General features: G+C 42.3%; 1 protein-coding gene across 2 annotated transcripts in view; it reads left to right on the forward strand.

Moving 5' to 3' along the window:
• Positions 1-27980, forward strand: part of SLC7A14 (solute carrier family 7 member 14) — a 119065-nt gene that overhangs the window by 24638 nt on the left and 66447 nt on the right. Inside the window, exon 2 of one of the 2 annotated variants that reach the window (XM_027111905.1) lies at positions 26418-26874. In XM_027111905.1, coding sequence (XP_026967706.1) covers positions 26571-26874 — 304 coding nt within the window. In that variant the 5' untranslated portion in view covers positions 26418-26570. Of the gene's footprint in view, positions 1-25742; positions 26875-27980 lie in introns of those variants that run through there. The other variant, XM_027111912.1, reaches the window with a different exon arrangement.

Here is a 27980-nt window from a genome sequence, read left to right on the forward strand (position 1 = left end):
AACATATGGACACCAAGGGGGGAAAGGGGGAGTGGGATGAATTGGGAGATTGGGATTGACATATATATACTAATATGTATAAAATAGATAACTAATGAGAACCTGCTGTATAGCACAGGGAACTCTAGTTCACTTCGCTGTACAGTAGAAACTAACACAGCACTGTAAAACAGCTATACCCCAATAAAAAAGAAAATCAACAGCTCACATCCTTTAGCTGAACAGGGCCACACACAGGGAGAACTATTTATATCAGGACTAAGCACTATTATAACAGGAAGGAATTGCCACCCCTTCTGCTTAGGTGTAAGGAGAAGATTAAACAAGCCATTCTTATACTATAACCTTATATTTATAGCCAGTGAACAAGCCCAGTCATTGAAATCCAACTTTGTAATTCTCCATTGAGAATGACATTATAAGAAAAACATCATGTTTAACTCTGTCATTTGACATTTTCCATACCAAGTGGGTGTGTTCCCTATATGAATTTCAGCCACACAGTCTTATTACTGAGCTACTCATATCTACCATGGTGATCTGAAAATAAAACTGGCTATTTGCCCAGATACCTCAGTGTACAAAACACAGCAAGTTAGAAGTAGAATGGGGATTTAGAACTTGAGAATTGTAAACCTGAAAGGGAATGTAAGCAGTTAATCCCTCCCACCCTGCCTTTTTATTTTCTAAATTGAGAATACCAAGGTTCCCAGCAGTTCTGCCTGAATTGGGTTGGTGCAGTTTCCCAGTGACTTGAGCACAGGACAAGGTAATATGAGATGCCCTAGGGGAGCTCCTCCCTGTATTCCAGACTTATCCTTCTTGCCCCCATTGTATAGTACAACCCAATTTCCCCTTGGCTGTCAGGACCAATCAGCCCAGCCAACACAGTAACCCCCTTCCTTCCCTTTTGATTCAGAGACATGAATATTACCCAAGATTATAAAACTATTCAGTGGGAAAGAGAGGACAAGAATTCAGAATTCACTCTTGTCTCTCAACAGATAGTAATTAAACAACATTTACTGATGCTTACTCTAAGTCCTGCATTTTCTAAGCAAGTTCCATGGAGCATCTCATCTAATCCCTACAATAGCACTTTTAGGGAAGATGCTATTATTACCCCCATATTACAAAAGGAAAAACTCAAACCGAGATGTGGAGAGCTCAAGTTACAAGGTCACACAGCTGATCAGCGACAGAGCTGGGATTTGAATGGAGGTGGTCAGATGCCAGGTCTCCACTCTTATCCACTAGGTCTTACTACTTCCTTCCCACCTATGTCTCCCAACCCAAGGCCACTTCCACTACACGGGCTCAAAGGGTCCCACCGCTTCATTTCCAGCCTCAGCACCCAGCACGGAGTCTGACACAGAATCGGCGCTTGGTTAGAGTTTGATAAATAGGATTGAACTATTCTAAGTAACAAAATTAGGCAACTCCAGAGGCACTGTTCTTAAAATCAATATGGAATTACATAACTCAGGAACAGTGACAAATTAAGGCTGATTGAAAACTTCCTGGCCTGAAGCCATGATATGATAAATCATAAAAGGTTTGGTTTGTGGGTTTGTTTCTTTTTTTTTTTTCTTTTTTAATTAATTAATTTATTTATTTTTGGCTGCATTGGGTTTTCGTTGCTGCGTGCGGGCTTTCTCTAGTTGTGGTGAGTTGCTCCGCGGCATGTGGGATCTTCCCAGAGGAGGGCTCGAACCTGTGTCCCGTGCATTCTTAACCACTGCGCCACCAGGGAAGTCCCTGGGTTTGTTTCTTTAGTACTTCCAATGTGCCTGGACTGTACTAAGTACTTCACGTACATCATTTTATAGAATTGCTCACAACAACCCTGTAACGTAGGTGCTGTGATTATCCCCAGTTTGCACAGCTTGGCAGGCTGGAGTAACTTGCCCAAGACCATGCACTAGTATGGGGTAGAGACAAACTTTTAACACAGAAATGTTTCATTCCAAAGTGTGCACTTTTCTACTATAAATATAAAATGTGTGTTAATCCAGCCATTTTGACTATTTTTTCCCATGTGGTGACTCACCATTTACTGTGCTGATGTTGAAAAAGAGGGTTAATGTCTTCCTTGAAGAGCAACCCTGTTATATCAAACTTGTGTGGCATCATCCAGGGCACTAAGTGATTCACTGAAATGTGTATTACAAAAATAGCATGACAATTAAAACCCACCCCTACAAGGAGTCCTACATACATTATCCCTTTTGGTCCTCACATCCAAGTAGGGATGATTAGTAGTGTTTACAAAAGAAGATCTGAAATCCAGAGAGGCAAAGGTGCTTTGCCCAAGGGCACCCAGATGAGCAATGGAAGCCAGAACTAAGGGAATGCAATCCTGTGGACTTCCCAACTTGCCATACTGCCCCCCGGCATCTAACCCCAGTCCTTATACAGGCTGCAGGCTGTCCTGAGCCCCATGGGACATTAGTTATCTATATGAGAAATGGGCTGTGATCCCAACTATTTATGAATATCATATCTTAAATATATGTTATTAGCTAAAGTCTGAAGGTACAGAAACTTTCGAATGGCATGCCTTAAAATAATATAATTCAATGCTTCCATTTTACAAATGAAGAAACTGAGATCCAGGGAGGTGAACTGTCTTTTAATTCAACCAACAGTTATAGTACACCCACTTCAGGCAGAACTTTGTGCCAGCTCGCACAGGGTAGACACATGTTAGTAAAGGAGATAAAACAAATATGCCAATTATTAAAATAATAGGCAGAAGAGTTATAAGTTGCCATCCTCTAGGAATCTCTTCTAAGCAAATGTAAAAAATGTGGTCAATAATGTATATGCAAGCAAGTTCATTTTGCATTATTTATAAGAGTAAAAACTTGATAGAAACCTAAATGCCTAACAGTACCAACAACAGATGAATGATTATGTTAATTATGGCACAACTATATCATGAAACACTGAATAACCATTCAAATCATATTTTATAAGACTATTTAATGATCTGAGCAAATGTCCGTAACATAATAAGAGATGAAAACAGCAGAATCCTATATTGTATGTACAGTTGGAGCATAACTTGGAACATTTTGCACCAAAATGTTAACAGTGGCTAATTCTAGGCAGTGGGATATGGGCAATGATTATTTTCCTCTTTATTCCTTACATTTTCAAAATTGTCTACAATGAGCAGTTATTACTTTCATAATTAGCTAAACAAGCAATATTTTTTCAAAGTGCTTGGCAGCCTCTTCCAAGATTACTTTCCACTGGAGCCATCTGAGAGTAACAGAATAGTAGGCTGGAAAGGCAGACTTGGGCAAATAACCTGCTAAGGGCCTGAACTTCATTCCTTTTGCATCAGGACCCTGTTAAAGGTTTCTGAGCAAAAATGTAATAACTAGGGCTGGGCTTTAGGAGCAGCATCCGCCGTGGGGCAGAAGATAGAGAGGAAGGAATTGAAAGCAGAAGCCAGTCGGCTGTCAGAAGTGGTTAGGGCAGCCGTATCTCATGAAGGCTGAAGTGCATGAGGATTGTGGGAAGGAGGGGAGCTGTGCCAGAGACATTGCACAGGCTTAGTGCTGCCCGTTTGTGGAGAGGAAAATGCTGAATGTCAGTTAAAATGCGGCTTCAACATGGTCCTTTGGACTTCGTACTAAACAAATGAAACATAGGCATAGAAGAGAAAATACCTAATCAATAAACCCCGACAAAAATCATTTCTCCTTAGCTTAAAAAGCCAGGAGCTGCCATCTGACTCATGGTTAATTTCGTTCTGGTCATTCTGAATTGTGTTGCTGACGTCACGGCTGTGCAGTGCAACATGTAATACAATCAATACTCTAATCACTCCTAGCCACGCCCAGCACAATCCTTGGACAGAGGAGAAGAGTTTATCCTCTTCTTGCTCTTGTCCTCTTTTTTTTTTCTTTTTTAGCTCTGAAATCTGCAGTTTTCCCCAATGACTGACTATCAAAGTCACACCACAGAGGGGTTAAAAACACCGGAGGGAAAGTTACTGGAAGCATGTGCACCAGAATGTTCACAGTGCCGTCTGTAGGCAGTGGAATTCATGGTGATGGATGTTGTTTCTTTTTATTTAACCATATTTCTTATGATTTTTCCAACTAGTGTGTGTTAATTTTGGAATGAAAAAAATCATTTAAAAATGTCAAATCATGCAAAAAAAAAAAAAAACTTTTATCAGTGGCTTGGGCATCAGAGCAGTAGCAGGAGAATTGGTGTCCAGGGTTGACTCTAGTGCCAATGTTTGCAAATAAGTAATTTAAACACAGCAGCTGCCACTTCAGACAAACTTATTCTTCCAACTGTTCCCTGCACTCTGGCTGCTTTTAGTTCCCCAGAGCTTCCTCATCTCTCCATAGCTTCTAATCATTTTCTATCAGACATTTCCACTTTCCTTGAATATATCACATGGGGCATTTGGGTATTAAACCACCTCTTTCCTAATGGAACAAAAAGGCTTTGCCCCATCATAGAATTTCTAGCATTTGGAAGACTTTCTATTGTTGTTGTTGTTGATGATGATGATGATGATGATGAAGTTGATATTTTTACCTGGAAGCTTCCTTTCCTTACTCTCTTGAATTACACATACAGATCCCTGTCTGTCTTCTCAAATAAAGGTATATGTGTAAATAAGTGATAATAAATCTTTATGAGCTGCAAAGCTAATCAATGCCTCAGGAGAAACAGAGCAGTTAGTTTCCTGAGGAATAAGAACTTAGGGGAGTACCCTGAGAAAACCATAATTCAAAAAGAGTCATGTACCAAAATGTTCATTGCAGCTCTATTTACAATAGCCAGGACATGGAAGCAACCTAAGTGTCCATCAACAGATGAATGGATAAAGAAGATGTGGCACATATATACAATGGAATATTACTCAGCCATAAAAAGAAATGAAATTGAGTTATTTGTAGTGAGGTGGATGGACCTAGAGTCTGTCATACAGAGTGAAGTAACTCAAAAAAAAAAAAAAAGGTCATGAAGAACCTAGGCGCAAGACACAGACCTACTAGAGAATGGCCTTGAGGACACGGGGAGGGGGAAGGGTAAGCTGGGATGAAGTGAGAGAGTGGCATGGACATATATACACTACCAAATATAAAATAGATAGCTAGTGGGAAGCAGCAGCATAGCACAGGGAGATCAGCTCGGTGCTCTGTGACCACCTAGAGGGGTGGGATTGGGGGGTGGGAGGGTGGGAGGGAGATACAAGAGGGTGGAGATATGGGGACATATGTATATGTATAACTGATTCACTTTGTTATAAAGCAGAAACTAACACACCATTGTAAAGCTATCATACTCGAATAAAGATGTTAAAAAAAAAAAAGAACTTACGGGAGTACTGAGGATTCACTCTTGCAACAAAATTCACTGATCCCAACAGTGTACCAGGCAGTGTGCTTCGGACTGAAGTGGAACCAGAGATGCCAAGATGAACAAAGCCCAAAGTCTAAGCATGTTCCTTGGGAACTCAAGGAAGGGCACCGCCAGCTGGAGAGGGGACCCACAAGGCTTCCAGAGGAGCTGATAGAGCTGGTTCTGGAAAATGAATGTGATTTCCTAAGAGCTGTCAGTGTGCGCAATGGAGGGGCAGCGAGTAGTGGCAAGGCCAGTTCCGTAGGCCAGGTGGCGTGCAGGACAGGGATCTGGAGGGTAATCGAGCTGATGAGCTATGCTGGAAGACTTGAACTTCATTTCACAGAGCATAAGGAGCTATTAAAAGCTTTTGAGCAAGGAATAACCTGGAAAGACTCATATTTTAGCCATGTGGGAGATGGGCTGGAGAGGCAGAGAAGGAAAAAGGCTGAAGGTACAGAAGGTGCCTTTAGAGAAGTGGTTCTCAATGGGAATATTGCTTCCTGAGGGATACTCTAGAAAGTTATGAGACATTTTAACTGTCAAAATGACTGGAGGGCGCACTGGCATGTAGTTGGCAGGGGCTAATAATGCTAGATGTACTGCAATGGGCAGCATAGTCTCACAGAAGGAAGAATTGCCCTGCCTCTCACATGACTTGCAAATGCCCCACTGGACAAACATACAGGTAAAAAACCTGTTGACAATTGTCTGAGCCCAGAACATAATACCATTTTACATGGAAATACTATGCATAAATTTTATATATGCCATAAAGACAGGCATACAGATCAATGGAACAGAACTGAGAGTCCAGAATTAAACCCTTACATTTATGGGCAAATGATTTTGACAAGGGTATCAAGACAACTCAATGAGGAAAGTATAGTCTTTTCAACAAATGGTGCCGGGGCAGCTGGATATCCGTATATAAAAGAATCTTATCTCAAACCATATACAAAAAATTAACTCAGAATGGATCAAAAAATGACCTAAATGTAAGAGTTAAGACTATAAAAGTCTTAGACAAAAACATAAGTATAAATGTTCATGACCTTGGATTAGGCAATAGTTTCTTAGATATGACACCAAAAGCATAAGGAATAAAAGAAAAAATAGATAAATTAGACTACATCAAACCCAAAATTTTTGCATTGTAAATGATACCATCAAGAAAGTAAAAGGACAGTCCACAGGATAGGAGGAAATATTTGCAAATTATATATCTGATAAAGATCTAGTATTCCGAATATATAAAGAACTCTTAGGTCTCAATAATAAAAAGACAAATATTCAATTTTAAAATGGACAAAGGATTTGAGTAGACATTTCTCTAAAGGAGATATGCAAACAGATAATAAGCACATGAAAAGATGTGCATTAGTTATTAAGGAAATGCAAATCAAAACCACAATGAAATATCAATTTATACTCGCTAGGATGGTGGTAGTAAAAAAGATGGACAGGGTCTTCCCTGGTGGCTCAGTGGTTGAGAGTCCGTCTGCCGATGCAGGGGACATAGGTTCGTGCCCCGGTCCGGGAAGGTCCCACATGCCGCGGAGCAGCTGGGCCCGTGAGCCATGGCCGCTAAGCCTGCGTGTCCAGAGCCTGTGCTCCGCAACGGGAGAGACAAAAAAAAGAAAGACCCGAACACCAAAAAAAAAAAAAAAAAAAAAAAAGATGGACTATAACAAGTACTGATGAAGATGTGGAGAAACTGGAAACTTCCTATGTGCTGGTGGGAAAGTAGAATGCTGCTGCTACCCTGGAACACAGTCTGGCAGTTCCTCAAAATGTTAAACATAGAGTTGCCATATGACCCAGCAATTCCACTCCTAGTATATACCCAACAGACTTGAAAGCCTATGTCCAGACAAAAATTTGTGCACAGATGTTCACAGCAACATTATTCATAATAGCCAAAAAGTGTAAACAACCAAAATGGCATCAACCAATGAGTGGACAAACAAAATGTGGTATATCCATACCATGGACTATTATTCAACCCCAAAAATAAATGAAGTTCTGATACATGATACAACATGGATGAACTCTGAAAACATTATAAGTGAAATTTATGACACAAAAGGCCACATATATTATTGCATTTATATGAAATACTTGAAAAAGGCAAATCCATGGAGACAGAAGGTAGATTCGTGGTTTCCAGGAGTTGGAGGAAGAGGCAATGAGGAGTTACTGCTCATGGGTATGCGTTTCTTTTGGGGGTGATAAAATGTTCTGAAATTAGATAACTGTGATGGGTATGCAACTAAAAACCACTGAATCATACATTTTAAAAATGAATTGTATGACAGGTGAGTTATACCTCAATTTTAAAAATTTATATGTGCTGAATTTTTCAGAAAGGCAACTAACATACAAATCAAGGGCAAGTGGTATTAGGTTTAATTTGGAAGTTTTCAGAAAATCGCTTCACTCACAAACCCTCATCGGTAGTATCTGGATCACCAACAGCCCACAACTTTGTTACCTGTGGCTGCTGAGATCACCCTGGGCATAGATGCAAGTGTGCTTCATTATACTGTGCTTGAGCATTTACAGTTTGAAGAGCATTTTTATTATAAATTAATTGCCTTCTAGTTCTTCATACTATGAGGGCATTATATTGATTTTTCTTAAATAATGTTTGTGGGTTAATTATATTACCTATGAATTTCATGTCAGTATAGGAATGGGTATGATTCCCCATCACATTAATAATGTAATGTGTGCTATAAAAAAGCTGGCACTGAGGCTAATAGAATTGAGGACCTTGACCTATTTTCAAATCAACCCCTCATTACACACATACCCAGTCACAACCATCATTTAATTATAACCCAAGATCTTCCTCTTTTCTTCATTGAAGCCTTCACCCATTAGGCCTCTGCCCTTGCAATTAAAAGATTTCCTGCAAAAAGCTTAAATTGCTTTTCTATCTTTGCTCTCATTCAGACTCCCCATGCCTCCGTGGGTTTGGGGTAAGGTGATTTTTCCTGATTGATCTACATATGCTTTCTCCCCTGCTCACGTTTTAAAGTATAGTGTGGAAGTGACCACAGGCACCATTGTTTATTCTCAAAGGATGCAATCTTCATGTCACTCTTCAAGCCAAGTGCCCCTCTGTAGGATGTCAGGTGGGGATAACTGTTAGTATTCTTAATTTCTGAAATCCTAAATAAGTGTCACATTGGGGACATTTAAACAAATTTCCTCAGCTCTGGCTGAGTATAAAACCTGTAGAGGAACAGCCTGGAGAGGCAGAGAAGGGACAGAAAGCCAATGTCCAAATCTGGACCTAAGCTGTGTCATCATTAACAAGTCACTTTATGTCTCTAAACCTCTTTTTTTCATTTTTAGTTTAGGGATATTAATGCCTTACCTTCCTGCCTTACGGACTTACGACAATTGAATGTGAAAATATTTACAAAGTGTTTTGCAAGGAATGTCAACTCATGTATCCATTCCTGTGTTGCCAGAAGTCCTGGCTTGGTGCTGGGGACACTACAGTGCCCAAGACAGACACAGCTCTGCCTTCATGGAACTCAGAGACTAAAAGGGACAAACTCTAATGAATAATGACACAATTAATTCATTTACTCCATGGAGTGTTCAAAAGGAGAAGTGTGGGGTGCTATAACAGCTTATAGAGGTGGGGGATAGGACCAAACTCATTCATAGATCAGAAATAATGCTCAGGTGAGGCCTGGGGGTCAGTAGGAGCAACCTAACCAGAAGTTTCAAGAGTCTGGTCTGTGATTTTGTTTGAAATACGGATTCTTAGACCCCACTCCCAGAGATGTGGAAAAGCCTGAGGAGCTGTGTTTGTGCTTTTGGTTTTTTGAGTTTCCTGGGTGATTTCTCATGTGCAGCCAGATGTGGGAACAACTGACCTCAGCAAAGAGTGGGGAGGATCAAAGCAGGTAAATAGAACAGCTACTGCAAAGGCCCAGAGGTGGGATTGAGTCTTGCTGCTAGATGCAGACCAACGGCACAGGCAGAGGCATTTTCTGAAAGCTTCTAAGAAATGCAGAATCTCGGGCCCCATCTCAGACCTACCGAGGCAGAAACTGCATTTTAACAAGATGCCCAGGTGATATTTACATACATGTATGTACCCAGGAGCACTAGGTAGGAGAAGGCAAGAACTCTGGCTTATATATCTTGGTATTGTTAGCACCCAGTACACATTAGACACTCTGTAAATGCAGCCTGAATCAAGTTTTACTGATGCAAATTTTTATTTTATGGGAACCGCCAATTTCAGAAGCTGTTAATACTGGCGGGAAATGGGTACAGGCATATCATACTGAGGAGTGTGTAAAGTGCCACAATCTTTTGAAAGGACAATCTGGCAAAGGCACCAGAACGTAAAAGATGCATACCTAATTAACTTGGCAACTCCACTTCTAGGAACTTAGGGTAAGGGATTATATGGAAATGTCTGCAAAATATATGTCCACTGTGGCACTGCTTATGAGAGGAAAATAATGAGAAGAGCTTCAATTTCTATTAAAAGAAGATTAAACTAATTGTTGAATATAGATGTTCCTCTATGATGGAATTATATCCCAAGAAACCCATCATAGTCAAAAATGCATTTAATACACCTAACCTACCAAAAATCACAGCTTAGCCTAGCGTAGCTTAAATGTGCTCAGAACACTAGACTTCCCTGGTGGCACGGTGGTTAAGAATCCGCCTGCCAGTGCAGGGAACACGGGTTCGTGCCCTGGTCCGGGAAGATCCCACATGCCGCAGAGCAACTAAGCCTGTGCGCCACAACTACTGAGCCTGCACTCTAGAGCCCGCGAGCCACAACTACTGAAGCCCGTGTGCCACAACTACTGAAGCCCGTGTGCCACAACTACTGAAGCCCGCGCGCCTAGAGGAGCCACCACAATGAGAAGCCCGTGCACCTCAACGAAGAGTAACCCCCACTCACCACAACTAGGGAAAGCCCGTGTGCAGCAACGAAGACCCAACACAGCCAAAACAACAACAAAAAAAAGTGCTCAGAACCCTTATATTAGCCTACAGTTGGGCAAAATCATCTAACACAAAGCCTAGTTTGTTATAAAGTGTTGAATATCTCATGTAATTTATTGAGTACTGTACTAAAAGTGAAAAATAGAATGGTTATGTGGGTTCAGAATGGTTGTAAGTGTATCAGTTGTTTACACAGCGGCTGACTGCCACTGCCCAGCATCAAGAGACAGTGTTGTACCACATACCGCTAACCCAGGAAAAGATCAAAATTCAAAAGTTGAAGTATGATTTCTACTGAACGTGTATCGCTTTCACACCATGATAAGTCAAACCATTGTAAGTTGGGGAATGTCTGTACACATAAAATGAGCAAATCTTTGCAACTCTTTAAAATGATGTACATCTACATTAACCGTCTCGATATCTCTGATACACTAAGTGAAAGAAGATCATAAAATAGTGTCTCAATTTTGTAAAAATATATACATATGTGTGCATGCATGTGTGTGTGGTTAAAAAGAAATACTAGTAGTTTTAACTTTCTTTTTTAGATCTCTCTAAATTGAAATTATAATAGGTATATATTGTTTTGTTTCCAGGAGATGGAAAATATTATCACGTTCATGAAAGAAAACAAAACCCTCCACTTCAGAAAGTGGAACCGACTCTATCTGGCTTGTTGAGTCACCGCAGGAGATAGAAGAAGGAGCAGGACAGGGTTCTGATGTCCTGAGGTTGCTAGTTGCTCCATCCAGGGTCTTAGTGCATTGGAATCACCAGGGATCCCCCCATATCACTGATGCCAGGTTCCCAACTCAGACCAATTAAATAGAAATCTCTTGGAAGTGGAACTGGCTATTGTTAGTTTTTGAAGCTCCCCAGGTGACTCAAATTGTTCTAAAAGATTCTAAGGCTGAGAATGTCTGGGGGTCTAACATGAAAGGCCAGGGAGATGTGTGTATCATCCACCTGCATGTGGTATTATTCATGGTGCTACATCTCTCACCAACAATACTAGTTCAAGTCCAGCCTTTAGGCAGAAAAAAATGATTTGACAAGTAGAAGCCTGAACCAAATCACCTTCTAGAGCCAGCTGAGTATCAGTGTGAGGGGGCCCCCCTCTGATTGCTTTATTGGTGGACACACCAGGAAACAGCATGGTTTGACAGTGGAATTGCTCCCGGAGATGGCTTGGAGGTCTGACTGGGAATAGAAAAAGCTTCTGTTTCAAAGTACAATGCTAGATTTCATATCTTGAGAAGTTATAAAATGCCTTATCCCTTTCTCCTTCTCTATTTGCACTACCACGTGAATTTGTTCCCTCTAAAGAAGTCAGTGGAAATGAGGACACTAATTGACGTCATTGCTCTGAATTTTTAAGTACCATCAGGTTGGCTGTAGTTGCATAACTCAGTCATCATTTGAGATCCACCGAGTCCAGGGTATGTCACAGGGGAACAGGAAGCATCAAGGAGACTCAAACACAGATGCCCTTCCTCCCCGTACCTCAATGTCCTAAAAGAGTCCTCCTCAGTCTCTTCTCAAGCTGCTTTCCAACGAACTCCTACTTTCCAGGTCATTGGAAATACTGGCTTGCCCCTCCCCACCAGGAAACATTAGATTCTGCCTCCTGTCTGGGAGTTGGATGAGTCTCGTCTCCAGATAAGACAGCGATCGCATTTTGTGATCAGATGGGCAGACTGTTATCTGAAGAAGTCACAGCATTTCTTCTCTTCTGGTGCCAGAAAGGATTGCCTGGGTGCTTGGGACCTGGGTGCACTAGTATTTGAATTTGGGCTTTCTTTATTGAATAGAGTTCTGTTTTCTCTGTTCATGCCCAATAGTTAAAGTGGGGTTTCCTATTCACATAAGTCCTAAGTCACTAAAGTAACGTAGAGGAAGGCAAATCAATGAAATGTTATTAGTTATTGAGAGGTTACTGGGTACAAGACACGGTGCTTGGCTCACCATGGGTCAACATAAAGTTGGTTTATTCAAAACTATGCTTTAGAAACATGACTGTCTCCCAAATCATACATGATTGTCTATCTTTTCTTTAATAATACTATTAGCTAATGGGAACCTAATCGAAAGAAGTTTTTGTTCTGTTTTGTTTTGGGGTGTTTTTCTTCGTGGGTGGGTGAGGAGTTCAAATTAAAGAGCAAAGCTGGAGGTTAATATAACTTTAGTACTTTTAACCAAAGGCTGTTTTGATTTAGGGGCATATATTTTGTTACCAATGGTAAAAGAATTAGGGTGGGTTGAAAGGAGGAATAATCAAGAAGAAAGAGACAACAAAATAATAATTTGAGGTAAGCCCTTACGAATGTTAAGAATGAGTACACTACTTATTACCAAGCTGCTCCAGTTTAGTCAGTGAAACTCTGCAGGGCCATGCCACACCCCCCAAACACGTAGCATGACGTTCTGTCTCAAAGTGCCGTTCTACTGTTACGGCATTAATAATGAAGGAAGGGAAAGAGAGACTCTTTGATAAGGGTGGAGGAAGAAAGATAGGCTTTCTGATCCGGTTTGGAAAGAGATGAAGAGCCAGGAGAGTGGATGGGGGTCAGAGGCGGGGGTGTATCTCTGGTGACCGCAGCACGTGGTTTTAGAGGCTGGCGGCCTGGCTCTTCCACGTTCTGGCTTCAGAACCTCGGATAAATCCTCAGCTTTACTGACACTCACTGTCCTCTTCTGGAAAGGATACCACCACCTTTCTGATGTTTTTTGGAAGTTATTAAACACAGGTTCTACAGCTATGTTTTCCAGTATAATAGCCAGTAACCACATGTGGCTATCTAAATTTAAATCATTAAAATGAAATAAAATTTTAAATTCAGTTCTTCAGCTGTACTAGCCACATTTCAAACGCCCAATAGCCACGTGAGGTTATAGCTACCATACCAGACATCACAAAGAACACTTCACCACCACAGGACTCTGCTGGACATTGCTGCTTTAGATGGGCCACTGCTCTGGAGATACAAATCCTGGGTTCAAATCCCATAACTGCCACTTAGTAGCTGTGCCACTTTGAATAAATGCCTTAACTGTTCTGTACCTCAGTTTCCTCATCTTTCATTTAGAGATGGTTAAAAATAAATCTCCTTCACAGGGCTGTTGTAAGAATTTTATATATATATATATATATATATATATAAATCAGTTACAATTGTGCCTGGTACATAGTAAGCATCATATAAGTGGTGCTATTCTATAAGTGAATTGTTACCCAAGATAGGATATGGGCAGCATCTGGCACACAGAAGGAGATGGGCAAATATTTCTACCTGACATGTGATGAACAGAAAAAGCAGAGAGGGAAGACCCTCTTTTTTAAGCACTATGACTTGCATTTTAGACATATAACCATATGACCTCCCCGTTTTTAGCCTCACAATAAAAGACTCTCTTTTTTGTCTATTTTACCCTATATCCATTTGCAACAGAATGAAATCCAGAGTTCAAAATAACAAGGGGGCTGTTTTAATCCTTTTATGTGTCCCAAGGGGAGCTCACCCCTTTTTACTTGGAGATTTTCACTAACTAAATAGAATGGGGTCCTAGTCAGATGCAAACCACAGACAGGAAGGAATTACACTCTCAGCCCTTGCCTATGACAGGTGAGACCAATTAAGTGTTCTCAATACCTGGCTCTGAACACAGAGGCTCATTTGTTGGGATACTCATCAGCTGTCAAAATATGACACAGAGTTTGACCCACCCTACCCGGCTTGGTGCTAGAGAGACTGTACTTCTTTATGTATCTCACTGATGCAGAATATAGTGAAATGGGTCTTCTGGGGCTGGGTCTGAACACCAGACACCATGGCCTTCTCTTCTGGGGTAGACAGAGAAGAGAGTAGGTCACATCTGGGCTGGCGTCTTCTGGGGAAAGGGTGTAGGTCAAAGGCTCCAGGGCAGCAGGTCCACCAGCCTAGCTTGGAAAAGGGACTTTACACTTTCTACCAAGCTTCAGATCTCAGAGAGAGCAACAGTCTCAGACACATCAGTTCCAAGTACAGGTCAAGGTGCATGGATGACCAATAGCCCAGATGGACCTGAAAGTTTGTAAACCATCTAATCCTCTACCTCAAGGAATATTTTTATTCTTGTTTATATTTGTTAAGTAGATTCTCAAATTTCTTTGTCATGTTGAATGAAAGGTGTCTTTTCCCCTTCTAAATCATTCTTTCAGCCAAGACATTCCAGCATCGTGGCATAATGGTTTCTTGATGTTGACTCACACTGACCAATACATGGTTACTTGTAAATATCATTCTATGATTCCATTTAACAGTAGACCCCATATTAAGGACTAAAAATGTACCAGCAGTCAAGATCTTCTAGAGGATGCATTCTTCCTTTTAAAATCCCATTACACTAAAGAAGAAGAAAATCACAATAGCTTATTCCTAATAGGAGGTCACCATCAAGCTTGCACACTACTACACTCAACCCATGGCTCTCACTGCTATAAGATGAAATAAGAGTGTTTGAGGAGGACGTGAACAACGGTGTTGAATGCCTCTGACAGGCCAAGGGAGGGAGATGAGGGCTAGAATATGTCCATTGGATTTAGCAACACAGAAGCCACTGATTATTTCAGCAATGCACTTTTGGTGGCAGGGAACATACAGAAGGCAGAAGAGAGAAGGCCAACGACTGACAAGATATGAAGAAGTGGAGACAGCCTGGAGGACAATAGCTGAAGTGTGGCAATACCTAAAGAGGGCACGGCAGTTTGGGGGAGGAGGGGTGTTTTTACTTGTTTCTTTTGTAAGATGAAACTATCGAGAATAATTCGAATTCTTACAACAGTCCAAGAAATTATCAGAATTAGCTGCCTTTGGGGGATGGGGGATGGTCAACCTGGAAAGAAAGAAAACCAATCTAAGAGAAGCCAGGGTCATAGGACTGAGGTATTTGCTTTGGGGGCAGATTCTATCTTCCTGTATTGGCCTGAGCTTTGTGTGGCAACTGGGAGAATCCTGACTCCAGGCTCCTGGTAATTCCAATCTGCTGTGTAAGGATGATTCTGTAACCAAGTCAGAGCTTTCCTTGGAAATTCTCTGAAAATTCTATCTCCAAAGTGAAAAGAGTGATAATGATAATATTGGCTAATCTAATTCCATGAAGGAAACAGATCCTAAAACAGTTCCCCATAATGGAGATGCATGGAGACATAACTACAAAAACCAAGGATATATCTTCATTGCCAGGAACAGGAGCAGGCTGTTTTGATTTTCAATTAAACATTTTTTCCTGATTTAAAAAAAAGATACATGCTGACCACAGAAAAGATGAAAATAGAAATCATTCCTAATTCTACCACCTACTGATCCCTCCTTTTAACATTTTAACACTCTGCCTTCAGAAGAGAATGAAATTAAATCGTACACTGTACAGTTTATATCCTTTATTATTGTTATAGTTGTTTTAAATTAATATATTCTGAGTAATTTGTTATGTCATTAAATATTATTTTAGAACAATATTTTATTGGATGCTTAAAATTTTATTCTCTGAATGCCTCATAATCCACTTAACTCTGTCCCTAGTTTTGGCATTTACATTGTTTCCAATTTTTACCACTATAAATGATACTGCCATGGCCCTTGAAAAAAAAAAAAAAGAACTTTTTTGCACCTGATTATTTTCACATGATAGATTTACTTTCCAAAAACATTTATGTCAGTTCACACTCCCACCGTCAGTGTACTGAAGTATCATTTCTTTGACCATTTCTTTGATCCATATTATTGAATATTTGTATTTGCATTAACAGTTGCTATTTAATGTGCTCTATGAGGAATACATTTGAATTCAAGAACTTGCAGTTTACAAAAATTTTAACTCAACAGCTTGGAAGCAAGCACTTTTAAGTCAAATAGCTTGTAGGTTGTAAATTCATTTAAAAGTCCCCAAATGGAATCTGGCACTCCTCTGTGAGTTAAATGCTGTTGGCATTGAAATGTGCTCTCCCAGTTTTCAGATTTCCTAATGAACAGACATGCTGATAGTCAGGAAAGAAACCTGCCTCCAGAGAGGAGGTCTCTGGGCTGTGGATCCAGAGTATACCCCAAGGGCCTGCAGATCCACGAACCCTGAGTGGGTGCTATCTTCCAAGTAGACCCAGAAGCTAGAAATGAACAGTATACCCACAGGGCAAAGTGATCTCCATTTTTCAAAAACATATTAAATTCCAGGCTGTCAAAGTGCTCAACTATTTTCCTCCCAGATGAAGGAAAAAAAAAAAAAAAGCAATGAAGCAAACTAAAAATTATACCTTCTCTTCTATGGTGCATACTCTATAATGTATGAGATTTACTGCTCTGATTGGGTAAAAGACTGAAGTCTCCAAGGAGCTATTGTACATGAACCATCTATACCAAAAAGTACAACTGTAACCTTAACTAGACGTTAATGTTTTAATGTTAAATTTTTTTTTTTTTTTTTGCGGTACGCAGGCCTCTCACTGTTGTGGCCTCTCCCGTTGCGGAGCACGGGCTCCGGACGCGCAGGCTCAGCGGCCATGGCTCACGGGCCCAGCCGCTCCGCAGCATGTGGGATCTTCCCGGACCGGGGCACGAACCCGGGTCCCCTGCATCGGCAGGCGGACTCTCAACCACTGCGCCACCAGGGAAGCCCATGTTAAATATTTTAATATTATAATATTGTGGATTTTTAATTCAGTCTTCCCTTGACTTAATTAATATTAAAGGATCAAAAACACAGAAATATAATTTATTTATAACTAGGTAATATAGATAATTTGGTTTTCCAAAGGGATTTGTGAAGGCAGTCAACGAGTTTAATCATTTGTAAAATCTGAGACTTGAATTAAATGGTTTCTGAGGTTTTGTGTTCTTTGATGTTATGCACAAAGGGTACTCAACAAAGGAAGTCATCTTACACTGTAATAGATGTCTCAAGAGAACACAGATTATTACAAACTCCTATTGTAAATTATATCTTTTATAAAGAAATATTTTATGCCAAATATTCTTTTTAGCTGTGGAAAAATCTTCATTCTACAAACAACTGTTGATTACCTACTGTTTGCCAGTCCCTGCTATGGTCCCTGGGGATTCGAGAAAGAACGACACAGACAGATCCATACCTTCAAGGGGTTTACAGTCTAGAGAAAGGATACAGACAATGAAAACATAAGTAAATAAATGTCAAGTAGGGATAAATTACTCAAAAATAAATGGATGGATAAATACATAAGTAGAGGACAGAAAGACAGATAGAGAGATAGACGATAGAACTTGAGAGAAAGAGTCTGAAAGACCAGGGCTACTTTTAGCCCAGATGATCCTGGAGGGCTTCTCTCTGCAGAGGTGACATTTCAGCTAAGACTGGAATCAGGAGAAAAAGAAAGCCATGCAAAGACCTGAGATAGGAAATTCCAGGTAGGGGAAATAAGTGCAAAGGCCCTGAAGCAACAGAGAATTTAGTGTGTTTCAAGAACCGAGAGGAGGTCAGTGGACCAAAAGGGAGGGTGGCAGGCAATGAACTCTGAGAGGAAGTAGACACCAGGCCGCTTATGGCCCTATAGGCCATTGTAAGGAACTTGGATTTTATTTTCTTTCCAAGACAAAACCATCTGGGGGGCTTTAAAGAGATCCAAGCCTTCAGGTGTATAACAATCTGTGGCAAGACACAACTTAACATATGCTGAGTTGGGGGAAATCAAAGAAGAGGAGCCCCAAGTGGTTAACATACATTTAATGACAGATGAGATATGAGCTGAGTGCCAAAAGAACATGAAAATATGGATAGCTTTGGGGAGGCAAAGATGGGGAAAGAAGCAAGAAGCAAAGGCTAAGAAGTAAAATCTTGGTAGTCAGTGTTGACTTCGTCGTCAGGCCTGTCTTCCTGGCCAGCCTGGGAGCTCCGAGAACAAGGGGAGCATCTTCCTCCTCTTTCTGTCTCTGCATCTTGCACACACGATGCCAGACATTTAGTAGGTGCTCTGAACCCATTAAAGCAGATGATGTGTATTGAAAACAGTACAAACCGAGAATAAAGAGGGGTTGGGTATGTGGCGTCCGGCTTTGCTGAGAACCGAAAGTTCATGAGGCGTGTATGATAACCTACATCGATAAAATTAAGATCTGTCCACTTGTCTGTTTGTTGTTCTATCACATACAAGTGGCCATTATCAAGATTTGAAGGATCTGCCTGAAATTATCTGACTTAAAATGCAGACTCTTTAGAATAGTAGAAATTTCCTTTGGGGGCACTGGAAGGAATCTCAGAGACAAGAATCTACAGAATAACTGAATCAAAGTACAAAGAGGCCTGGCTATGGGTTAAGACACAGTGAATAGGGAACACAAAAGGAGTTTCAAATATGGGCTCCAAACCCAAAGGCACAAAGGTATCCAAATTGCAGTTATGGATTTGTGAGGGAGCTTCTCATGTGGGCAACTCTATTTAGCATATGCAGGGAGAGAAGCTGCAGGGATGTATCTACTTAAGGATTTTCCTGGGCGATACTGAGGAAGCCAGCTGGTTAATAATGAAAAGTGTTGATTAGACTCCTACAAGAAAGACTCTTGCTTCTCCAAATTAGGATGAAGAAATTCCCACTGAAGCCAAGTCAATAGGAAAAGTTTTGAGGAACATTAAACACCCTCAGCTCCTTTAAAGGAACATTACCACATAGACAACTAGGTAAATGCCTCGTTTTCCTTTGGGGATCACCCCAAGCCTGGCATGACTGTGATATCATACAAAGAAAATGGAGGCAGCTCTGTCCACCTTCTTAAATATGGAGCAGTAGGAAGAGCACTGGCATGACGTCAGGGGGAGGAAGGAGGGGAAGATGATGTCAGGTGGGGATATCCTCCCTGCCTGGGTGTTGGAGGAGAAAGTGACATATGTATATATATATATATGTACAACCGAATCACTTTGCTGTACACCTGAAACTAACACAACGTTGTAAATCAATTTAAAAGAATAAATATATATTTTAAAATATGTATCAGAAAAAAGATAGATGTCATTGTTTTAACATATTGAAATTTAAGACTGCTTATTACTGCAGCAAAAGCTGATTAACACAGTCAATAACTTTTTAGAAACAGAAAAAGAAATAGCAAGCTTTGTAAAGGAAGCCAAAATGGTACCACCTCTTTTGCATAGCTATTCAGTTGTCATAGATTCAAACTCTCCTTTAAAAAGCATTCCAAGCAAAACAAAGCCAGCTGTGTCTGAGATCTCAATCAAACACTTAGCAAAGACATAATTGGGAAGGTTGGCAATCTGAAAATCAGGAACCCTGGTTTTAAAGCCAGTTGTACATCTGAGTGAATTTGTCAGGCACCAGCACTGTATGATTTAGGAGGTTCATGCATGTGCGCATGCACACACACACACACACACACACACACACACACACACGGCCAGACTGATCAAAAACATCTCCCTTACCACTCTTTTATGGTCCAAAACTGTCACCATGATAAACTGCAGCCTGCCCAAGAAGTACAAATCAGAATGTGATTGATCTAGAAGCCATACCATGTGAGACACTGCTGATCACTGAAGAAATTGAAGATGTTTAGTCTGGGGAAGATAAGACTCCAAGAGATATGTTAGTTGCCTTCAAAAACTTGAAGACTTTCCTATAAACAGATTAGCCCTGTTAATCAGTACAGATACAGAGAACAAAACTGGGGACAACAGGAGAAATTTACCAGGACATAGATCTCAATCCAATTTACTAGGGTGTTCTGTTTGGACGCCGCAGACCCTGGGATTCACATATATCTGACCTGTGTCTGGCCACCCCGTGTAAAATCATAGTGACTGACAGGCAAGTGACTCCACAGTTGGGATACGAACTTAGAGCCATAAGCGGCAAGTTTGGAAGAAATAGAAGAGCAACGGAAGCCAGGACCTCAGCAGAGAATCTGCCATCAAAGGCTCCGGCTAAGTGAGCCACCGTAAGCCACAAGCAAGAAAGTAAAAAGGAGCTCGTGCTTTCAGGGGTAGGGTGGTGACTACAGGTGAATCCACCATGCCCTAGCCACCTTTGTGTGTGTGCATTTGGAGCAGAAAAGTCAAGGGTGTATAGGAATGAGAGCAGATATAACATCCAAAGGTCCAAGCAAATCGGCTGAGGATACCCCTTTAGATAACAAAACACGGGAAAGGAGAAAGCCCTTCCCTAAAAGCATGAAAAAGGCAAGCATGGACACCTAGGAGTGAAATACCAGAGTGTACAGTCTGCAGCCATAGAATCCAGGGGAGCTTCAGCAGAGAAGAGCCCTGGTTAAGGGCTGGGCAGCAGGCCAAGGACCCTCTTAGAGCTGCCTAGGGAGGTGGGAGGGAGTGTCAGCAGTCAGGGACAAAAAGACCTGGTCATCGGCCAGAGGAGGGTGATGCTAGCAGGCTGCCACTTCCTGGCAGTCATGTATGCCAGACACTGTGCTAAAAGCTCCACACACGTTAACTCCTTCACTCCTAACTAGCCCTGTGAGCTAGTTAGTGCCCTTATTTTCCCATTTTATAGATGGCAAAATTGAAGCATGGAGAGGCTCTTAGCGAGTAAGGGCAGAGCCAGACTTTGAACCCAGGGGACCTGGCTCCTGAATTAGGTTCTTAACCAGGAGCCAGGAGCTCAGCCCAGAGGAGAAGCAGCGGGGCTGGTGGGGAGGAGGGCTAGCACACGACACAGGGTACAGGAGTTGGGGGCGGGGCCTCAGAAGGCTCCTTCAGATCCTGCAGTCACCTGGAAGGGCTCATCAAACCTGGCACTCTCAACTGCAACCTCCTTTTGCCTAGGGACATCGATTAGAAGAATTTTGTTGCAATCCTAACTGTTCAACCACGTGAAGGGGCAGCTTCCACCAGCCAATGTTCCTGCTGCTCCAGATGTTCCAGCAAAGGCCGGACACCAGCTCATGGGAAGTGTCAGGAAGGGATTTTTGTAATCCCTTAGCGTATTTGCAAAATCAGGCAGGAATGATTTGAGGCTGTTTACTGTTTTGTTAGCCTTCGTTTCCTTCCTGTCTTCGCCTCCTAACGCAGGCTCCAACCTAATTCAACAATCCTACCTAGACGGTGAACTTCCAAGCCATAATTATTTTCATCCTCACACAAACCTGCTCTTTCTGTCATTATACTTGGAGCCCACAGAACCCTCAAGCATGTCGGCAAACACCACAATGATGACTCCCTTCTCCCAGGGGCCCTGCAAGCCTTCCTTAGCTATAGCTGTGAAGTATTTTGAGAAACTTGAATTAAAGTGCTAGAGAAAGCACAACACACATTTATTGCTCATCTTGGAAAGACAACAGCAATAAGCTTCCAAAACTCTCTTTGATTAACATAATCTGGGGGTAATGAATATGGATATTGTCAATAGTCACTTAGAAGCATGTTTTCTTTTGTACATTTTGTTCTCTCCAGTAAATTTCCAACCAAGGAAGGAAATGCCCCAAGCCCCTGTTTGCATCAATAAAGCAAGCACTCAGAGGAATTACATGGAGGGAATGGAGCCAGGAAGGAATTCTACCACCTTCAACTTTTATTCTAGTTGATTCTCTATGTTTTCACCATGATTTCTAATTATCTACCAAAGTGAAACTGTCACGTCCCTAACCAGCCTGGTTCTTTTCTCAGTGTCTCTGTGACAGTTTCTGATGAAGGGCTGATCAGGACAAATATCCCAAAGGGTATCTCCAGATCCACAGTCACCGCCTGCAGAAGACTGCTGCTGAAAGGCCCAGTTACCTGCCCAGGAAGAGAAACAGGAAGTACCTGTCGGCCTTGGGACCCCACGTGGAAAATGGCAATGGCTCAGTCAAAGTTGTCCAGAGAAAGAGAACCAATAGGATTTATACAGATACATATGAGGGGATTTCTTACATGAGGAATTGGCTCACATGTTATGGAGGCTAAGAAGTCCCATGATCAGCTGTCTGCAACCCGGAGAACCAGGAAAGCTGGTGGTATCATTCAGTCTGAGTCGGAAGGCCTGAAAATCGGGAGGGGCAGGTGGTGTGAGTCCCGGTTTGAGTCTGAAAGCTCAAGAACCAGAAGCACCAGTGTCCGAGGAGAGGAGAAGATGGGTATCTCAGCTCAAGCAGAATCAGTGAATTCACTCTTCCTCTGCCTTTTTGTTCTATTCAGGCCCTCAACGGATCAGATGATGCCCACCCATGCTGATGAGGGGATCTTCTCTACTCAGTCCACCGATTCAGATGCTAATCTCTTCCAGAGACACCCTCACAGACACACCCAGAAATAATGTTTCACCAGCTATTTAGCATCACTTAGCCCAGTCAGGTTGACAAGTAAAATTAACCATCACAGGCAGTATCTGGTTTTCTACACCAGCACGTTAGTCATTACTCACAGGGCAGTGGACCCTAACCCTGCTGTGCTAGAATCACCTGGGGAGCTCTAAGGATCTAAGGAATCCCTATATCTAGGCCACACCTCAGACCAATTAAATTGGGATTTCTGGGGCTGAGGCCAGGCACCATTGTTCCTGAAAGATCCCCAGGTAATTCCCCCGTGCAGCCAAGTTGGAGAACCATGGCTGCCCTCAGCAGCAGGTCCACACCTCACTCCCCTCTGTACTGATACATCTGTCCTGGCACTGACTCATCATCGGGCACGAGTCTTCAGTTAACTGCGCAGCAGCTACAATGAGCCTTTAAAAATGTAAATCGTATCATGTTGCCCACCTGAATAAAACCCTCCCATGGCTTCTCATGGCTCTTAGAGTAAACACAAACCCCTTGTCTTGGCTTGAGAGATGCTCAGCAGTCTGACCCTGTGCCCCTCAGGCAGGAAAGCCAGGAATAACAGCTTGGCAAGTGGAGCCAAGGCCCAGCTCTGCACTTATGGGCTCCATGACTTTGGAGAAGTTACTGGACCTCCCTGGCCTTCTCTGCCTCACCTGTAAATGCGGATTTAACTAGTTGACACATGTAAAGCTCTCACGTGGTACCTGAATCCTCCTCGTCACACTGTCCCAGTGTCACTCAGTTCCCAGAGCAGGCCACCCCGTCTCCCCTCTGGCCCAGCTCTGCAAGACCCTCTCCCCTGACACCTGGCATGACCGGCTGCTTCCCGTCACTCAGGAGCCAATGCTGTGACCACAGAGACCCTCTCGCCCCTTCATCACCCTGTCTGACTTCCTTTATAGCCTGTATTCATTTGCTAGGGCTGCTATAACAAAGTATCACAAACTGCAAGGCTTAAATAACAGAAATTTATTGTCTCACAGTTCTGGAAGTCTGAGATCAAGGTGTCAGCAGGGTTGGTCCCTTCTGAGGGCTGTGAGGAAGGATCTGTTCCAGGGCTCTTTCCTAGCTTCTGGTGGTTTGCTGGCAATCCTTGGTATTCTCTAGCTTGCAGATGCATCACCCTGATCTCTGCCTTCATCTTCACAGCTCGTTCTCCCTGTGTGTGTGGCTCTGTGTCCAAATTTCCTCTTTTTATAAGGACACCAGTTGTATTGGGTTAGGGCCCCATCCTACTGCAATGTGACTTCATCTTAGTTAATTATTCAGTACATCTGCAACGACTCTATTTCCAAATAAGGTCACGTTCTGAGGTACTGAGGATTAGAGCTTCAACATATAAATTTTGGGGGGACACTAGAACATACCCCTTATCCCTCTCTAGAATGATCTGGTTTTTATTTTTCTATCTGTGTGTTGAATTGTCTTATCTATCTTCACCGAATGTTATTGTTGATACTGTCTGATTTTTCTGCAATGGCCATGCTATATACATTTGTAATATGAAAAATAAGTAAAGACAAGGTTTTCAGAAAAAAAAAAAAAAAAACCTTCTCCCTTGCATTGTGATTTGGGTGACCATCATCTCCAGTTCTAGACTGGAAACTCCACGAGAGCAGGGACCGTGTCTTTGCATCCCTGAGCCTAACATCATGCCTGGCACATACGGCTGTTCAGTACATGCTGGCTGGGTTGAAATTAAATAGATATGTACACTGATTTCCCCACAAGAGCTCAAGAGCTCCAGTAGAGCAGTTGTTCTTGCAGCCTTCCTGGTATACATTTTCTCACAAATCTGGAAATCTTAAAAAAAAAAATGCTGGCACTCTAGGCTTTTGAATGACTCTGGTACATACAGTGGCACTATCTAAATGTACTGATATCTAAGATGTCAAGAATTAACACATAGCAGGAAGCAACGCTGCCAAATTTAGGAGGAAATTAAACCAGTAGGTCCATCACCCAACCCCTGTGAGCCAAACTGCTACATTTCACCTGATTCTTCTAATTAGGTTGTATCTACAAAGCTTTTAGAAGTGGACAAGTGTAACATTAAGTGCTAAGTCGTATTAATTAATAATATGGGTAGATTACACGGGCTGGAACTTGCTGTAAATGTAAATGTCCTAGGCTTATCAGCACAGTACTTGGAATCAATGTTCCAGATGTACTTTAAAAATTCTTTATAGAATTTTATGAAGCTTCTGGCTTCCAAAGAAAGTAACTTCATATAATCTTGGCATTTTCTAACTTGATAAAACTTTAGAAATCATCTAGTACAGTAATTCTCAAGTCTATCAGACCCAGCACCTCTTTTTTGTAATACATGTCTTGATACACCCCTCTTTAATATCCTAAAGCAAAATTCATGGGTAACCTGCCTGTATATAACATATTTCAGTATTTAAACACTCAGGCAAGTACAGCTGTCATCATGAGATGCTTGCACTATATGAAAAAGTACTGTAAACGTGCCAGTTTCAAATGGCAGGCTGGTACAGGTGTGCTGAACAGGTGATGCAACACCATGGGTTGCACTGAAAGGGTGTCTTGGTTTTCTAAAACAGTGATGAACTCCACTTAAGTTCAAAACTAAAGAATTTACAATCTTCCTTCAATTTATTCTATAATTGCCTTCCTGGAAAAGTCAAGGTACTTGTCTATTAAAACCATCCAAAATAATCTCATGTGCTTATATGTAAAACAGAGTTAGGTTTTAGCTTCAGATCATCATAACCAGAATTTTCACCTACAAGAATGTCCGGGGCTTCCCTGGTGGCGCAGTGGTTAAGAATCTGCCTGCCAATGCAGGGGACACGGGTTCGATCCCTGGTCCGGGAAGATCCCACATGCCGCGGAGCAACTAAGTGCGTGCGCCACAACTACTGAAGCCTGCGTGCCTAGAGCCCATGCTCCGCAACAAGAGAAGCCACTGCAATGAGAAGCCCATGCACCGCAATGAAGAGTAGCCCCCGCTCACCACAACCAGAGAAAAGCCTGTGCGCAGCAACGAAGACCCAACGCAGCCAAAAATAAAATTAATTAATTAAAAAAAAAATGTCCGATATCCGAAAATGGTATGACACCATCCCACGCGTTTAACATCTCTGGGGCCCACCAACCAAATGCCATGAACACTCCCCCTACCCCAACCTCTGAGAGCAAAAAATTTCTCAAAACATTTTCATTTCATTTGAGAACAAAGTTCGAAGACAATCCCGTGGGGTGGCACTGCCCCTCTTGAGAGTCACAGATCCAATTTTACATCCTTATACAAAAAATGAGGACTTGTGTCCCCAGAGATTATGCCCAAGAATCACAGACCAGGTCACGGCAGAGCCAGGTAAGAAGCACTTAGAGTCTGACAGAAGAGCATTCTCCACAGGCCAGGCATTGTCTTAAGCTCTTTTTAGACAAACACTAATTTAATTCTCACATCGACACAAGGCAGGAGGCTTGATTATCCCCACTATGCAGTAGAAACTGAAGCACAGAGACATGAAGTAACGTTTCTAAGTTCCCAGAACCGTAAGTAGCAGAGCCCTGACTCAGACCACCCTCTTCATAACCACTATGCCACACAGTGCAAACTACGGACTGTCATTTAGGACTGGAGGCAAGACAAAGGGGGAAATGCAACCCTCCTGCATTATAAAAACACAGGTTAGATCAGTTCTACCAGTTCAGTACACTGACCTCCATCAATGCCTTCAAGCCATAGTTTGTTTCCCACTTGGTCTCATCTTCCTTTTTCTTGTGTTTTTCCTGCAGACATTCATTCCCAGAAGAAGTCGGCCCTGGGGACCTCTCGACCTTTCCTAAAAGGGAGATCCCTGGTCACTAGATGAGTTCCAGAAGCATCCACTAAGGCTTCTGCAGCCCTCTGCCATCAGTTGATCTTCACCACAACCCATCTCGCTCAGGATGAGTGGCTTCCTCGCCTCCCTGGACCCCCGGCGAGTGCAGTGGGGGGCTGCCTGGTACGCCATGCACTCCAGGATCCTGCGCACCAAACCGGTGGAGTCCATGCTAGAGGGAACTGGGGCCACCACAGCACATGGCACCAAGCTAGCCCAGGTGCTCACCACCGTGGACCTCATCTCACTCGGAGTTGGCAGCTGCGTGGGCACTGGGATGTACGTGGTATCTGGCCTGGTGGCCAAGGAAATGGCAGGACCCGGCGTCATTGTGTCCTTCATCATTGCAGCCGTTGCATCCATACTGTCAGGTAAGCATCTTGTGCAGGCGCAGGCCTGTGGAGAGTGTGCCTGCAGGCCTGTTACTGTTCATCCCGCTCTCCTAGAGTATTTAGTGGTGAGAGGAGCAAAGTGGTCATCATGCCCCCTTTTTGCCTTGACTATCAGGGAGTTCAGCGCTAGGTTTGGGCTCATTGTAGTAGCTTCCTTTTTCTTTGGTTTTTCGATCCAAATAAATATTCTGGTGCCGAGCCATTGCCCAACTTCTCATTCCCTGTCATGTCCTAATGGCTCTATTTTTATTCTGTCTCCCTTTCAGGAGAAGAAAGGTCAGTTCTTTCGTGGGGGGTGGATAGAGCCAGGATATAAATAATAAATACTGGATCGGCAGAGTAGCAAAATGACAAGTCAGTAAATCTGATATGATTGGGATTTTATGAGCCTCAAACTGGCATTGTGATCTCCAAGCAGGAGGAAAGCAAGTTAGGAAATAAAGCCATCGTGAGAATCACAAAGCACCATCTGCCACAGCACTGCAACAGACTGATGTTCTGCAGAGGTAGCTCAGCCAGCGCCTTCTCTCTCCTTGAGAAAGAATCGTAAAACGCGTTTGCTTTTTTTAATGAAGTACCAGGACTTACACGTTCATAGTTTGTGAAATAGCTCTATTTCCTTTTTCTCTTTCCTCCTCTTCTCTTGAGTTGGAATCCACAGTATCTTCCCAGATGCTGGGGATGGGTCAATGGACACCTTGAAAAAGAAAGAAAAGGAAAACTTACTGCTTCTTGATGGTTATACTGCAAAAGCATGAGGCTTTGCTGGGTTTGGGATTGGCAGGTCACGTGGGTCAGCTCATGTCTTGGCAGTGAATGTTGTGGCCTCTTCAAATGTCTCTGGAGAAGTAAAGATGCTAACCTACACTGGGAGTTCTGTGTACTAACGCACATCATCATAAGAAGAGTTCTACATTAGTATCGTACATCCAGACTAAACAGTCCCCATCCATGTGGGATGCACAGACTAGGGAAACGCCATCAGAAAGTGCACTGTTTATATCTGACATCGTTTTAATGTGATGAGGAAAATATTTCCAGGACCGATTTGATTTATCTCCTGTCATGGCTTATATCCTTGTTGG

The sequence above is a fragment of the Aethalodelphis obliquidens genome, unplaced genomic scaffold, assembly GCF_003676395.1.
Source record: "Aethalodelphis obliquidens isolate GAN/ISIS:26980383/991018 unplaced genomic scaffold, ASM367639v1 scaffold1, whole genome shotgun sequence".
Classification (NCBI taxonomy): Eukaryota; Metazoa; Chordata; class Mammalia; order Artiodactyla; family Delphinidae; genus Aethalodelphis; species Aethalodelphis obliquidens.